The sequence below is a fragment of the Phascolarctos cinereus genome, unplaced genomic scaffold (assembly GCF_003287225.1).
Source record: "Phascolarctos cinereus isolate Bilbo 61053 unplaced genomic scaffold, phaCin_HiC Scaffold_3;HRSCAF=262, whole genome shotgun sequence".
In the NCBI taxonomy this organism is placed as follows: Eukaryota; Metazoa; Chordata; class Mammalia; order Diprotodontia; family Phascolarctidae; genus Phascolarctos; species Phascolarctos cinereus.
In genome coordinates, this window is record NW_027555736.1 from 34,314,417 (window position 1) to 34,331,860 (window position 17,444).

Consider the following 17,444-nt stretch of genomic DNA (forward strand, 5'->3'; position numbering starts at 1 on the left):
GTCCAAAGTTCCACAACTAGTTGGTATTCAAAGTAGAATTTGAGCCCAATTCTTCCTCATTCCACATCTAGCACTGTTGCCATCACTCTTTTTATTAAGTAGTAGATCGAAGGACTGTCCTTAAACTTAGCAAGACCTGGACTCCAGTACTGCCTCTATCTGCTTTGATATGATAGGTAAGTTCTCTATTATGTCAGTGCCCCCAGATAATTCCCTAAGCCTACAAATTACAGATGAAGCCTAATCTTCAAAACTGGAATTTCCATATCAGAGTTTCTGTATACCTAAAAAAATCACAGATTTGGACAAAAAACAAACTAAACTTATGACATCAGCACTTGTCTTATTGTTTGTTTTCTGTAATATTTCCATGTCCAGCTAATTACCAATCAAAATCTATCTCTAGGAGAAGGAAGCAGGAACATTCTTGAACATTTAAATAAGGAGTTCTTAATTGGTATGGAGTCTGTGAATTTAGGCGGGAAAAAATGATGACTTAATTTTCACTAACTTCTAACTGAAATTTAGCATTTCCTTCAAGTATAAATGTAGGCAATGAACATGTTTATGAGAAGGGCTCCATAGACTTTCCTAGACTACTTCCAAAGAGGTATGGTACCCAAAAAGGTTTGAGAGCCTTTGTTTTAAATATACCAGAAATCTTTCCAACTTGAGCCTTTGGGGAATACTTGTGTCATTTGATAACATTTTAAAACTTCTTGGGTCTTTGAATCTTTTTTGAGATACTTGTTTACCATTTCTTCATAGTCTACCATCATTGTGCATCTGGTGGTGATTAAATTTTCTTATGAAAGAAACAGTGTTTATAATACTGCCTGTTGAAAATCCCTGTACCCTCATGGTACATTAACTTGTTTCCATATAATGATTTGAATACTATTTCTGAATAAATTATAGTCAAGAGAATTAAAATCCACGATGTATGAACTGTTATTACATTATTCTTAGTAACTGTGCTGCCTAATTCACAGGGTTTGTTGTAAGGATAAAACAAATTAACAAATGTAAATGTTCTTTGAAAAGCTAAAATCACTTTGTGAATGTCAGACCATCTAAGTGGTATCATTGTGTAGGTATTTCAAAGGCCTCATCATTTAAAAGTGATTTATGGATAGGCTGTTGAGTTAACGGGGGAAATTCTGACCTTCAGCTTCTGTGAAATTGTTTTACACATTTTTATGAGAAGACAAATGATGCAGTTAGAGCCTTGAGGTAGAGTCTTAACTGGACCAGCTTTCTCCCTTTTTGTTAAAAGGAAGCATAATCTACTCTCCTTAAAGGAAAGGAAATGAGAGTATTTTTCCAGTGGTATTATTGTATGCTCCCTGTCCTGTCTTTATATCTGGGGAATGTATTTACCCACTGGCTCCATAATGACCCAAAACTTTCCTTAAAGCCAGATTAACATCTCTCCAGAAACATCTCATGGAGGTGTTGCTTAGACGCCTCAAGGGAAATATATATTGCATAAAATGCTTAGTGTGTGTCATCAGTCATGTTTTTCATAAGTTATCTGGAGAAGCACACTCAGTATGAAAGACTGATTGTTCTGAGTTTCTTTGCAGAGCTTATTTCAGATGTCTGTTTTAGTATGTATGTCATTTTGTTGTTGGAATTCAGTTAGATGTGGAAGTCATGTTTGTTTTATGCCTGGATTAACAGATAGGAAGAAATGGTATTAGTTCCTACGTTTTGAATGGTTTAAGAATGCTTTTTATTCTTTTTTTCATTCAGCAATTATTAGCTGAGTCCCTCCTATATCAAAAGTACTGCAATAGGCTTGGGCGATACACATAGATGAGTAAAGTGTATAACTCCTGGCCTCTAGGAGCTTATATTTGTTTTGTAGAGTGCATACGACATGAAGACTTGCTGGCATAGCTTTTAGCTCTCTCCTTCTCCAGCACAGCATCTTTCACAAATTCCTATTCAGTAAATATTTGCTGCTGAAGGCACCAAGACCTTAAGATGCATACAATGTTAGTATAAGGACTTCTCCTGTTAGGGGCCAAGAGTTCTACATGGTTACAGGTATGTGTGATGGAGGATCATTACTCTAAGGAAGATAATTCACCTGGGCCTTTGTCTTAGATATTCTTCTAGTTAGTAATAAAGCAGAGTTCATATCCTTTACTTCTTTCTGATTTCTTGTTTCAGCCAAAAGGGTTATTCATTGATTTTTTTTTGGACCACAGGAAACAGTGTATTCAACATTTCGCAGTCTGTACCCTGAACATTTTCATAGTCTGGTGGTGGTGGCATGTATAGTGCTTAGACTCTATAGAAAGGGCCCAATTTGAGGTGCGAGTTTTATAGAATTCATGAAGGCTTATCTGTCCACAGTTCTTTTAAGTGAAGTGTAAAATGTTCATAGAATCGTGGAGATTCAGGAGCTAAAAGGGACATAGCAGAAAGGATTTCATAGTAACACAGTGTTGGAAGGGACTTTAGAAGTCATCTAGGCTAATTCTTCCTTGAAGCAGGAATGCGCATCCCACTTCTTAGCAGCTCTGTTGGTTAGCAAAAGTTGTCCTCATATTGAATAGAAATCTGCTTCTCACTGGCTGGTGTCAGCTCCTTCTCGTTCTGTCTTCTGAGCCATGCACAATTGGTCTCAGCTCTCTTCTATGTGACCTCTAGGGCCTACATTTCATGCACTCAGTTACTTCTTTGCCAGTTCTGCTCCAGACTCCCAGCAGCCTTCTCACCTCAGAACATCCTTCTGCTCTTTTGCCCCTTCTTCCAGTTGGAACCTCCATGTAATGAAGTGTCCAAGCCAGCCATGCTCACTCCTCCTTTACTGCTTTTCAGGCTGTGCTCCTCCCTCTAGACTTCTTTACTATTCCCTACTGCAAGACCTTTTTTGGTTCTTTTTTATGTATTGTCTTCCTTTGTTAGATTGTAAGCTCCTCAAGGGCAGGGACTGTCTTTTTGCTTCTGTTTGTATTCCCAGCACTTGGCACATGGTAAGCATTTAATAAATTCTCTCTCTCTCTCTCTCTCTCTCTCTCTCTCTCTCTCTCTCTCTCTCTCTCTCTCTCTCTCTCTCTCTCTCTCTCTCTCTCTCCTTCCCTCCCTCCCCACCTCCCCGCCCCCCATTATCATGGCACCTCTTCTCTTCTCCAGGCTGAAAATCCCCCTATTTTCAATTTTTCTGTGACGTGGTAATCATCTTCCTTCTCCTTACCCTGTGCTTCTGGATGTGCTCCAGCTTCTAGAACATGTGGTCCTCTGAACAAAGTCAAGGAAGTCAAACTATTGTGCTTCTTTTCATGGACCTTAAGATAGCTTGACTTTTTGGCTTGTCATGTCACAGTGTTAAAATAGTAAGCTTACAGTTCACCAAATCTTCAGGTATTTTTCACTCTTCTCTGTCCTATACTTGAACAATTAATTTTCTTACATTACAGCATATGAATTATTTATCACTATTAAATTTCATCTTAAAAGGGCCAGTTTATTGAGATTTTTTTTTTTGGAAACTAATTCTGGCATCCAGTATTTTGGGTATCCCTTTCTGCATTGTGACATCTGCTCATTTTGTTATGGTGATACTATTGCTGGTACTCCTGATGATGAGAACAAGGATGTCCTGCATTGGTATGACCCTCCTGCCAACAGCCCTCGAGTTAGTTCTGGCCATTGTAAGACAAGGTACTTGAAGCTCCAACCAGGCCTTAGCCAGTGTTGTTGATATTGTTGTTCAGTCATTTCAGTCACGTCCAACTCTTCATGACCCCATTGTCTTGGTAAAGACAGTGGAATAGTTCGACATTGCCTTCTCCAGCTCATTTTACAGATGAGAAAACTGAGGCAAACACAGTTAAGTGACTTGCCCAAGATCACACAGCTAGTAAGTGTCTGAGGCTGCATTTGAACTCAGGAAGAGGAGTCTTTCTGCCTCCAGGCCCAGCTCTCTATCTGCTGCACCACCCAGCTGCCCTTGGCCAGGGTTGCACAACCATCAAATGTAAGGGGCAGGATTTAAACCCAGGATTTCTATGACGCCAAGTTCACCGTTCTTTGCACTCTCTCACACTGCCCTGTAAGTATAGAATTGGGGCCAAGAACAAACCCCTCCGGGCCATCCATCACTACTATATGATTCCACCTAACTCTGACTGTCCAGCTCAGACTGTGCCATTTTGAAACTGTGACAGATTTCCTCCCTGAGATTCCAGAGTCCTAGGCTGAAACGTTCATTCTCTTATGCACCATCTGTCCCAGGGAGGAGTGGAGGGGAGCCTCATGCAGCTTGTTAAGGTGCCTGTGCTTGCTCCTGGGGATTCCTGTGTTCGTTATTGGCACTCACCGAGCGGCAGAGAAGGCGCTAGATGGGGTTGTCATCCACTGCGGTGGAAACTCCATCTCTGGAAGTTGACGTGCTGTAACTGTGGTCAGACAGCTGGTGAGCATTTGAGCTGGGCGTAACTCACTCAGCGTCCTTCAAATGGAGAAGTAGATGTGCCTTATGGATGCATACGTAGGCTTCTGGAGGGCAGGGAAGGCAGCTCGTTCGTTTCGGGATGTCTAGCACAGCCCCACTGTGGACTTTGTGTGGTCATCTCTGGGCAGCCAACCTGGGCACTACTCTTTCTGGTCCCTTGGGTGTACCTCATTGGAGGCACCGTCAGCTCTTAGCTGCTCCCAGCTCATTTCCTCTCTGCTCACGTGGCCCCTGTCCTCCTCCACTCTGTCCCCACCCACCGGCCTCTTCATTGGACTCCTCTTCTTGAGTCTGCCCTCCTGGACATCCTCAACATAGCTGCCAAAGTGCATGTCCAACCATGTTACTCTCCCACTGAGAATTCTCCTCCCCAGAATAAAATGCTGTGGGACATTAAACTCTTTATTGTCGCGCTCCGTATTCTGCTTCTGCTCTTTCATTTTATCAGCTGTCACTTCTTCCCACCTGTGTGTCTGCCTCTGCTGAGCCTTACTTCTTTGTGATTTAATGCAGTGGGCTGGTAAAATGAATACTTTCACTCGTTAGAATAATTTGTGAAGTGTAATTAAGTCAGCCCTATGGGAGGGCCACTGCTCCAGGGCCACTGTCTGCCTGCAAGCTTGTGCATTCCGTCTCTGGCTGTCTGGTGGCTGATTCCATTGTCTTTGTTTTACCTTCCTGCGCTCGGTACTTCAGTGTGTGCATCTCGTATTCTCAACGGAGCATAAGCCGCTAGTGAACAGGGAGTGTTTTATTTTTGTCTTTATTTCCTGGCGCCTCCCAAAATTCCTGGTTAAGGACCACAGTAATGACAGCCGCTCTTTCAGGTTTGTAAAGCACCATCTGTGGGTTATCTGATCCTCACAGCCCTGCCATCTTACAGAGAAAGAGACTAAGGATCACAGAGGTGATGTGGTTCTAATCCTTTAGAACTCGGGTCCTCTGCCACCTGCTGTGCTACTGAGCGAGCTGCCTTACAAGAGACAGTTAATAAATGGTTGGCTTTGTGAAGGAAGTATACTGGCCAGGTGTTCTCTTTTTTCACCCAAATACCTCTTTTACTTTTCTTTGCTATCTTTTAGATAGCTAGAGTTGTAGACTATGGGCCCTGGATAAACTAACTGTTAACTCTGTAATCATTGGCTTTCTCTCTCGCTTCCCTTTCACTACCGAATTGGAACAGAGAGTGCTTTACACTTGCCATTGCCCCTCCTGTGCCCCTGCACCATCACTGCTGCCATCTGGTGTCCACTGCTGTCATAAATGGCTCTCCTGAGGTCATGAATGCTTTCTTCTGAGACCTTGAGCAAGTTCCCTAAACTTTTGAGGTAGCTAGTTGGCAGAGTTGATAGAATGCTGGGCCTGGAGTCAGAAAGACCTGAGTTCAAATCTTGCCTCATATACTTCTTAGCTATGTGACCTTGGTCAAGTCACTTAACCTCTGCTTACTCCATTGTCATAATAGCACCTTCTTCCTAAGGTTATTGTGAGGATCAAATAAGATGATTTTTTTTAAGGTACCTGGCACATAGTAGGCACTTAGTAGATCTCTGTTCCCCCTGTCCTCCTGTCCCTCCCTGTATCCTCATCTGTAAAATGAGGGTGTTTCAACCAGCTGATCTTTACAGACCTTTGCAGCTATAGGACCCTTTCTAGGACTACTCACCCAATTCACAATGAAGGTTGCTTCTACCAGATGATTACTCCCTAGTTTCAAGGTACCCTTTGGTATTTGAGAGTCTACACTCCTAATACTAGAGCTCACAAGCTCCCACCATCTGTATTTACCTCCATTAGCCAGTCAGAGTGCACAATTAGCTCAGAGTAAAGGCATTTACAGAACTGTCTTGGTAGTATTAGTAACAGTAGTATCAGAAGATGTCCACCATAATAACCTGGGTGTGCTGTCCCACAAATCCACCCAGCATCCGAGCAGACAAACTTAGAATGCATGAAGGGAGAGACATATTGATTGAGTACATGTGGCTAAGGCATTCCCTCCCTCTCCCCATCATTTTCTTGTTTTGTGTGTTTAAAGGATTTTTATTGATGCCTTGTATATATAATAGAAGCCCCTTAGCCTAATTTTCTGCAGGAAGATTATAATTTCATGCACAGAAATAACATGTTGTCAGTCCTAGTTTCTACACCAAAGTAAATTTACCCAGTTTGGCCAGGGCCATTATGAAAACCAAACTTACTTTGTTCGTTTTTACACAGTCTAGCTTTCCATTGTATTCCTCCTGCTTCTCCCCACTTCACAGATAGTCATTCCTTATAACAATGTATTAAAAATCAGGGAGAGACAAATTTAGAAAAAGGACCAATGTATAAAAAAAGACATGTGTAATGTTCCACACTCTCACATCTCTCTTTGGACCACACTTGTTCTTTTATTTTGCATCATTATTTTATTTTTTTGTTGTTTTGTGATGATAGTTCTTTACATTTTACATTGTTTTAATCATTGTATATAATGTTTTCCTGACTGTGCTTGTCTTTCTGTGTTCCTGTAACCATTAGGTTCATTGTTTCTTACAGCGCAGTAATCTATTTCTATTTTTACTATATTCATGTGCCACTATTTGTATGTGGGCATCTACTTTGCTTTAGTTCTTTGCTACCACAAAAAAAAAACCAACCAAAACCCAGAAACATTTCTGTAATTATTTTGACGTTATGTGGAACTTTTTTTATTGTCAGTGTGTCATTCTTAGGACGTCCCTGCACTGCCTCTCCAAAGCATAGTGTCTTGATCTGAACCACTCTGGGTCTTCCAGGCCTCCTCTTGGGTGGAGTGCATGACTCTCATGGTTGGCCATGCTCTCCACTGCCTCTAGCTTCAGGTTTTGCTGAAATCCTAGCTTAGGGCACTGCTATGCACTTTTGGAAGGACCTGTACCCATGTGGTAACATTAGTAGGAATTTTGGCTCGAGTTCTGCCATCACCAAAGTAGTATCCCAATGGCAGGCCTCAAACTCTTGACACTTCAGCTCACCCTTTCTCCCCTGGACAGTGCCATGTGCCATTGTTGATGAGGAGAGAGATGGGAAGGGAGAGAAGTCTCTACACAGCCTTGTGGACCTCTCCAAGAGGCACAAGAGGAAAGGTGAAGGTCCAACTTTTTCTTCAGTGTGGACTTGAAGCTGTTTTTTAAGGGCCACCAAAACTTATGTTCTCTTCTTCTGCCAGCTAAAAGGTGTAAGGTGTCTGTTGCCTTTATCCAGTGGCCAATGTCCTATAATCCTCTCAGGTTGATTTCCTTTTTTCTTTCTTTTTGGATTTCTCTTTATTTTCACTTTAACAAATACCATATAAAACAAGCATTTACATATACATATCAGAACCGAAGAAGATTGTGCTCAAAACTACAAATCTCTATTATATAATTTGCTTTTCTTTTTAAATATATAATCAGTTCAACATGTAATTTTCAAATCTGCCCTACTCAACTTTGTTTCTTTTTTAACTCTTCTTTACGTTAAAAAAAAATGCTTAAATGACCCTCTTTTCTGTTTGTTTATTTTTTTTTGGAGGTGGAAGAGGCGGGAAGCAACCTATCCCTAACTCCTGTCTCCTTCCCATACCCCAGTGGGGAAAAAAAAAAGAAAAAGAAAACTCTTGTATCAGATATGCTTACTGAAGCAAAACAAACCCATGTGGTATCCCTGTCCAAAATGACATCCCATTCTTTCTCTGAGTCCGTTCCCTCTCTGGCAGGAGGATGCTTCCTCACTGGACTTCAGGAATCTGTTAGGTCATCACATTGATAAAAGTTCTTAAGTCTTTCAGACTCTTTTCTGTACAGTGTTGTTAGTATTCCTATTTCACCTCCCTTCATTCTGCGTGAGGTCCTAGAGGTTGCTCTGAAACTGTCCTGTTTGTCACTTGTTATGGCACAATGAGAGTCCATCGTGTTCTTCTCTCACAGCTCGTTTCCTACGGCAGCCCTTTAACTTCTGCTTTGATACCACCAGAATTGCTGCTGTCAGTCTCGTTGCACTCCTGGGTTGTCACCTCTTCTGTCTCTCTGGGCTGTAGGCCTCATGTTGCTTTCCCTGGAGAGTGAGGACCTCCTTTGCACTTTTTTGTTGAGTGTGTTCTTCAGGAAAGCTGTCAAGTACTTCCTTCTTGCCTCCTTCTACACTCTAAAATGTGATGGTCCTTTTAGGACAGTGCACTCCCGAGGCACTTTTCTCTTCCCCCCATCTCTGTAACATGGGGCACCGCCCCAGCTCTTGCCTTGTCCCCCCTTTTCCTTTTTCTATGCTCTCTCCTTTGCTGATTTGATTCCCTCCTGTGGTTTAAATTATTACTTCTATGCAGATGATTCCCAAATCTATTTCCCTTCCCTGAGCCCCAGGGTCATATTTCCAGCTACCTGCTGGATATTTCATCTGGATGTCCTGCCACAATCTCATGTGTCTTCAGGACATCCACTGTGAAGCCACCAGTGTTCCCCAAACATTTCCCTCCTCCTCTCTTCCCTCTGTGTTATTTCCTCCTGTCATTCTTAGAATCATTTAGGCTCAATAGGGTCTTTATTCCCAACTTCCACTTAGTTGCCATTTCCTTCATTGCTGCATACTTTATGTTTCTCTTTTCCCTTACTCCTCTTGCAGAGCAATTTTAATAGCCTCTGAACTGTTGTCCTGCCTCAGTCTTAAAGCTGCCATATAATCTTAATGCATCACACCAACAATGTTGCTTCTCCACTCCACAAAAACAGAATGCCTTCAGAAAGAACCCATTGCTTACCTGATAAAATGCAAACTCCTTATCCTGAAGTGCCTGGGTGATGTCTCCAGTCAGGCTCTAAACTGCCTTTCCAATGTTGCCTCACATTCCTTCCCTTCACGTACTGTGTGTTCTTTCCAAACTGGACTACTACCCACCCTCTCCCTCATCCCTGTCTTTGTTCATTACGTCTGATCCCTAACACGTACTGTTTCCTCCCATTTCCACTTGTTGAAATAGTAGGTACTTATTTTTTTTTTAAGGCAGTTGGGATTAAGTGACTTGCCCAGGGTCACACAGCTAGTAAGTGTCAAGTGTTTGGTCTGAGACCGGATTTGAACTCAGGTACTCCTGACTTCAGGGCCAGTGCTCTATTCACTGCGCCACCTAGCTGCCCCTAATAGTAGGTACTTAATAGACTTGTTTTGATTAAGTTACTTTGTTGCTAAGATATTTGAATTCATGAGCTTATAGGTTGGATGGCCTTTTATGAGATACATATTCTGAGTCTTCATTTCTTTGTTAAAAAATGGTATTGATATCCTCTGATTCTGTTTTCCCCCGTTGTATCCCTCCCCTAGCTCTTTCCCAGGGAACTGTACCTTTTAACAAAGAATAGTAGAGAAAGAGAAAAAACCAAAAACTGTTCAGCAGAACTGACCAACACACCAAGCCTGACAGTGTATGCAGCATTCCATGCCTGTAACTTTCCGCCCCATTCTTCTGCAAGGGGGAAAGTGGTTTATTCTCGGCACTTTTCTTCAGAGCCAAGCTTGGTTGTTATAATTATGCAGAGTTCAGTTTTGATTTTTTTCTTTGTATTCACATTGTTGTAATCATTGTATTTGCTGTTTTCCTGGTTCACTTTGTATCAGTTTATGTAACTCTTCCTTGTTTTCTTTATATTCATTATATCCTTCTTTTCTTAGAATGCAACAAGACGCCATGAGAGTCATACACCACCATTTATTTCGTCATTTCTCAATCAATGGGCATCTACTTGTTTCCTTCTTCATTTTGTAAAAATTAGGTAATGTAAGTTTGATAGCCGCAGCTGAATCCATAGTTCTTACCTTTTACTATGTTTTAACAGAGATCGAGAAGAGAGGCTAGCAGCACTCACCGCTGCTCAGCAGGAAGCGATGGAAGAGCTGCAGAAAAAAATTCAACTCAAGGTAGAATCCTTTGTATTTGAAGAGTCATGAATATTTCTGCAATGTTTAAAGATCACATAGTGTCTCTTTATGCTTGTGTATGTGTAATACGAGCCCCTTAGCCTAAGCATCAGCATTAAGATTTTAATTTCACTGCTGTCCACATCCAGAGAAAGAACTGTGGAGTCTGAATGCAGATCAAAGCATACTATTTTCTTTTTGTTTTGTTGTTTTTGTTTTTTTCTTTCTCAAGGTTTTTCCCTTTTGTTCTGATTATTCTTTCACAACATTATTTATGTGGAAATATGTTTTAATATATTCACACATGTATAGCCTACATTAGATTGCATGCCATCTTGGGGAGGGGTGGAAGGGGGGAAATTTTAGAACTCAAAATCTTATAAAAGCAAATGTTGAAAACTAAAAATAAATTAATTTTTAAAAAAGATTCTAATTTCACCCTCAGAAATGAAAAGGTCTAGACCAAAGTAGGCTTATCCAGTTTGGCCACATCCATTATGAAAACTAAGTGATATTCATGGATTGATTTCAATAAGGAAAACATTATATTATACTTGAAGTATAGCTTTGATGCATTGTACTTGTTGCCCTCTGTGAGATGGTCAGACGTGATTTAATAACAGCTGTGCTCATTGACAGCTTATGAAGTTCCTTCCTCACAACAAACCAAGGAATAGTTTCTGGGTTACCCTTCCCATCCATCACAGAAGGAGTCTGCTATTCCGAGGCTTGCCCAAGTAGCAGAGGTGGAATTTGGCCCCTGAGTCTTTGCCTGTAGGCCTAGTGATCTTCCTGGTAGTGATTTGGTCACTGCTGCTTTTCTGAAATACCGAGATGAACCTGAAACCAATTGATGAAATCGCTCCAGAGGCTTACAAGTTTGAGATGATAACATTAGATGATAAACATTATGTTTAATTGGCTGTGATTGTCCTTGGTCACATGAAGAGAAAATGAAAGAATGTCAAGGTGGCCTATATGTCCTTGTGTATATGTATGTGTTGGCATGGTTCCAGTAAATGTTCTTCCTGAAGTAGCTGGAACTGGATATTTCCATCATTTCATTTGAAGCTTTCAATATGATACTATTTATTCTGTGTGGTATTCAGGGCCACTTTTGTGCAATGTGAATTGCTTGTTGTATTATAGCATGATGAAAGCATCCGAAGGCACATGGAACGATTGAACAAAGAAAGGAGAAGGCGGCCGAGTTAAGCAGCGGGAGACACGCTAATACTGATTACGCCCCGAAACTTACACCGTACGAACGGAAGAAGCAGTGCTCACTCTGCACTATCCTGGTAGGCTGCGGGCTCTGCAGAGTGGGGTAGGGCATTAGAGGTTAGCCCCATAATTTCATAAAGAACTTCTTTTTTCCTGACTGAGTCATCCCGAGTGAGCCTTTTCCTCAGCAGCACATGCTGCTTTCTTTTATTATTGTTTTTACATTTTATTTTTTTGCTTTTTTGGGGGGGAGTTAAGTGACTTGCCCAAGGTCACACAGCTAGTAAGTGTTAAGTGTCTGAGGCTAGATTTGGACTCAGGTCCTCCTGACTCCAAGGCCAGAGCTCTATTCACTGTGCCACCTAGCTGCCCACGTGCTGCTTTCTTTCATTAGTTCTAATGCCAAGGGCTTCATCCTGATGTTCAGGAAAGGCTGTGCAAAGGAGCAAAACCTCCAGTCGTGTTGCTGGGATGCTTTTATCTCTGCTTCAGAGCAGGCAGACCAAATCAGTAATTGTGTGTCATGGAGCTGGACAAAGGGAAAGGCTGAGCAGACAAGCCATATTCCCCACCCTGGAGGTCTCCTGGGTCCCTGCTTGGGCCTTGCTGTGACTCCTGGGCCTCTTCCAACCCAGGGCACTGGTTTTCTTTTGATAATTTTCAGTATTACCCCCAAAAGAGAATAGTGTTAAGTAGTGATTTAAGAATCACACTTGTCATTGAATAGATTATTTATTGCATTGTATACAGATTAACATTTCTTTTAGCTTTATTGGGCATTATCTGATAGTGTAATCATGTGTTTCATCATTAATATTTATAATTATTTTTTAATATCTTATGCTTTTAGATTTCTTCAGAAGTACATCTTTTTAGTCACATCAAAGGGAAAAAACACCAACAAGCCGTTAGAGAAAACAGTAGCATCCAAGGACGAGAACTCTCCGATGAAGAAGTGGTAAGTTTTACAGAAAAAATTTCCATAGTTTCATTTGTTTCTGTGATCTGTTTAGCCTTTAGCTCTGGAAGCCTGTAGAAAAACGCATCCAGTCACGTCTGTTCTACAGAAATGTCATGTAAATAACAATCATCAGCAACACGCAGCAGAACGTCCTGGCAAAGAATGAAATGCCACTTTAACATCCTAACCGAAGGGAAGAACCCACCTGGTAGCGCTTTGAACAGAAAAGCGAGTTTCTGAACCTAGACGAAGGAGGCAGCATGATGGCTTGCAAAGAGTCCTGGCCTTAGAGCCCCAATAGCACTGGCCTTGCGGTCCCTGTGACCTCGGGCAAGCCTCCCTGGCCTACACCGGACCCCAGGATTCTATGACTTCGTGGCATGCAGTCATTTCAGTGTTTTAATGATTGAGAAAAGACAATACATCTGTTTTGTGGAATCACCTGCTTTGAGGCTGGTTTTCCTTCGTACTTCTAACTATTTTCAAGGCATAGTGACTTGTTACATGTTACTACTCCTGTAGGAAAAAAAAAGCATGCAAGCTCCTCCAGGAGCAGGTGATTTTTGAAAGGGGAGTATTCCAAAGGGCCAGGAAGGTCCTGTGGTCCTCCCTTAATGGGAAGTCTTCACAGAATGCCCAAGGGTGGCCACTCAGAGTTCTGGATCCCCTCATTTTAAAACTAGGGTACTCTCATAAGTGTGAAGTGTTAAGTAAAAGTAGATAGGAAAACAAATTAGGTAAAATGCATTATTTTCCTGAGATCACTTGAGCGTTTTAAGAGAAAGATTATTTTTTGTTTACTTTTTCTTCAATTATCTACATAATTGTTTTCATTCTCCACTTCTTTGATAATGAGTCAGATAGGTGATGTACTAGGTGGGTAAGAACACTAGACTTGGAGTCAGGAAGACCTGAATTCAAATCCTGCCCTGAACACTTTGTAGCTGTGTGACTGTGGACAAGTCATTTAACCTCTCTCAGTCTCAGTTGCATCATCTTTAAAATGGGGCTAATAATAACATTTCCCTCACAGAATTATTGTGAGGATTAAATGAGATAACATGTTTAATAGTTTGCAAATCTTAAAGCACTATCTAAATGCTAGCTATTGTTACTGTTTTTATTAATGCAGGCTGGAGCAAAGACCAGAAGTTATATGTAAGTGTATGCCTCCTTCAGAAAACTCTAAATTTGCTAAACAAATAAATTAGGGCATGATTATTTGTAGTACAAAAATATTTTCTACAGAGTTACCTTGGTATAAGTGCCCTGCCACATTTATAGCATAAAAAATGTTTACAAATCTTATATAAGCAGAATTTTCAAAGAATATTTATATTGTATAACCTGAAGTCAACTTTGTGGATTTAGGGGCTGGGTAGATAAGAGGAAAATCTTAAATGTTATGAAGAAAGCAGATTGACTCTGTTATCTTTATTTCATATTCTGTTTCATTTTTAAAGAAATTCATTCTCACGTCAAATGGAAATGGGTCTAAAGATCATGTTTCTACCCAAGTAATACTTTTAAATTATTCTCACAGAATTTATGCAGTTAATTCTCAGTTTTAGTCTCTTCTCATAGAAAGTAGAATAGGCTCAAAAATAAGTTTCCAAAATAACATATGAGTGAATTATGTTTCTAGTAAGGCAATTTTATAGCCACTCATTGCAAAGTTTCATTTTTAATCAATGAAGGTATCTATAGTGAGCGTACTTATACTACTTAAAGTTATTACTTGTCATCTGTGATGTCTTTATATCATATACACCTTGTCTGTGACCCTTCTTCCCTGACGTATAAGATTTTATTTATACCACCTCTGACCTAATAAAATTACACCTTTGACCTTGTGCACTTGACATCTTGGATAACTAACTCTTGATCTTTGACACATTTTGCTTTAAGCTTGTTAAGCATAATCGGGAGCTGCCTAGGAAGAAAGCTTTATTGTTTTGTTTTGTTTTGCTTATTATTGGAAATTGACCAGGGAATTTTTCTAGACTCCTTGAGAGATTACAGAAAGGGCTGGTATTTGTCAATTTTAACCTTATCCTTATCTGAGGCTCAATGGTAAAGGTAGAAAAATACCTGAATTGTAGTGCATACTTGTATTTTGTTTTTATAAGTAGCAGGGGATAATTGCCTCCTGGAAAAATACTGAATGACCAGTTTTATTTATGCTTTCTTTTGTGTTTTGTTTTCATCTATATAAGACCTAGGAAATACTAAATTTACTAAGATATAGAAACTAAAATTCAGACTAGTCCATATGGAAAATTAATTTTGAATACCTTTTTTTTTGACAAATGTGTCATGAAAATATGATTCAGATTTAGGTATGTTCTGCAAATGCACATTTTGTCTAATTCAAAATTTTTTTATGTACTTAAATATGGAACAAGAGCTTGCGTAATTTGTAGTGGACTCTTGAAGCATTATGAGAAGCTCTTAATTCTCCTTAAGGCTCAAATCTTAAAGTAGTTATATGGTTGATAGGATATTTTAAATTTAATGTGGATCTAGAATCTCCCCAAATTAGTTTTTTGATCAACCAATAAATAAGCTAATTAGATGACTGCAGAAAGAGAAATACAATGTTGAAATGAGAAAGAATATAAACACAACAGTGTATTAAAGAAAATGATTTGTTTGCTGACCTCTTTGCTTGTTAATGCTTGGCATTGTGGAAGAAGGGAAAGGGCAGTGACTCCTCTGGTGTTAATGACAGTTTGAGAAATAATGGGGAGTTCCTTTTATTCTGTGCCTTTCTTCATCCTCATTCACATTTGAATTTTAACGTATTCCTTGTTTTTTTTTCTTTTGTAAATTACTATCAGTATATTTAAAGAAGTAGACCTTTGTAGTGCCCCATTTCGCAAACATTAGGCAAAAGCTTGTTTCCTTATCAATACAAATCACACAAGATGGACAAAACTAAAATAATTTACCATAAATCTTCAGTTTTACGGTTGTATTTTGAATGGATCAATTAATTATAAAATTCAGTCTTCAAGTTGAATTTGAAGTATCACCTTTCTGTTTAGGATATAGCTTCTATTTCTGTCCACATTTTTACTTACAGACCATGTGATTGATTTTACTTTGTAAATTTCTTTTAACCTAAGGATTCTCTGCTTCACATGTGATTTTTTTTGGAGTATTATTTCAGGACTTTAGACAATTTTATTACACTTATTTTTTGTTTTATTGGCTGGTGAAATCAGATCTAGGCATACTAATCGCCAATCAATAAATCAAAACCATAGGCCAACACTTTTTTTTATTCCCTCAGTCCTCTGTTGCAATGTGTAGAATATGATGAGGCATAGTATGCGTGTGTGCATTCAATCTTATTTTGTTCTAAGCCAAGTTTCTTTTCCTTAAGCTCCTCTGATTACTTTGATGTTTGATTCAAGCAAAGCTTTCAATCTGGTGGGAGAAGATAAGGCATGTACACAAGACAGTTGGAAAGAAGGTAGAATCTGAAGTCTTAGACGAAGGGTTTGAAGAAATATGATGGAGAAAAAAGCATCACATGCTAGTGAGGTCAGGCTTCATGAAAAACGTGGCCTCTAAATTTGACTTTGAGTAAGGAGTCAGCACAGAGCTGTGGAAGGACCTTGGCTCAATACTAGCTCTGCCCCTTACTCCCTGAGAGGCCTCGGGCAAGTCACCTCCTCTTTCTGGACCTCTGCAAAATGAGAGGATTGGAGTTGATGATCGCCAAGATTCCCTCTAACTCTGGACCTATGATCCTCTCGTTTCAGGGGGAGTATGTCCTATGGGTGAGACAGGATCTACCCAGAAACAGGACAGGGCAGAACAAGGTTGGGGAACACCTGGTAGTCCAGTTTAGCCCCAGCCCAAAATATGTGAAAGGTAGTAGTCTGAAACCAAGTGGGAAAGTGGCTCCACATTGTTAGGTACTGTGTTGGCAACAGAGGAGGGTATAGGCACAAACCTGCCGAATGTTTTCAAACCAAGAAGCTACATCGTTGGACCTATTTATTTAGAAGATTATTTTGGCAGCTGTGTAAAGGAGAGATTGGAGGTAGAGAAACCACTATGAGAGAATTATAGGTATGCAGCTGAGAAATGACAAGGACTTGGGAACCAAGGTTGTCGAAGTGCGAGGGAAGGAGTCAGTTTGCAGGGAAAGTGTGGAGGCTGGAAGGACAGGACATAGCAACTGATTAACTGAAGGGGGTGGGGAAAAGCCTGGCAATGAAGACAGAGAAGTTGGGAGCAAAGAGAAGCTTTGAGAGGAGGGTAATAAATATAGGTTGGGACATTGTGAATTTGTGGTGCTAATGGAGCACCCTTGAGATGGAGATGGCAGAGAGGCAGGTAGAACCATAGTTCTCCATAGGAGCTGGAGACTCCTGTGGTGAGATTATGGGGGAGGAGGAGGGGTGTGTGTGTGACAGAGAGAGAGAGAGAGAGACAGAGAGAGACTGAGATTGACTCATCTGCGCAGAGATGGTGATCACTGAAGTTAGGGGATGATGGGAGATCAGGGTGGTGGGGTCATAGCTCTAGGGCTGGAAGGGACCCCTTGAGTCCAGTCTAGTCACTTTACAGCTGAAGAGACTGGGGCTCAAGAAGGCTAAGGGACCTATCTGGTGACAGAGACAGTGTCAGAGGTGGGATCGGGTTCTAGAGTCCTTGTTCTTTCCTCTAGAACAAATCTAGAGAGGGTGGGTATGTTTATATACATAGATCCATATATAATAGTACTTAAAACACATTTGTTAAATTTAATTGAGTTGGACATTGAGAAGGCATTAATTATCAGCCAACTGAAATTTAGGGAAAATTTAAATCTACTGTGTTTCTTCTGCCAAGCCATTCCGAAGGAGAATGGCCATGACTGAC

The 17,444-nt window shown here is 40.4% G+C and overlaps 1 protein-coding gene across 1 annotated transcript in view; it reads left to right on the forward strand.

The window, feature by feature from the left end:
* The window catches only part of SCAPER (S-phase cyclin A associated protein in the ER), a 415,034-nt gene that overhangs the window by 135,644 nt on the left and 261,946 nt on the right, over positions 1 to 17,444 (forward strand). Inside the window, 4 exon segments of the mRNA XM_020976028.2 lie at positions 10,300 to 10,381; positions 11,531 to 11,558; positions 11,561 to 11,682; positions 12,456 to 12,563. Of these exon segments, the coding sequence (XP_020831687.2) occupies positions 10,300 to 10,381; positions 11,531 to 11,558; positions 11,561 to 11,682; positions 12,456 to 12,563 (340 nt within the window).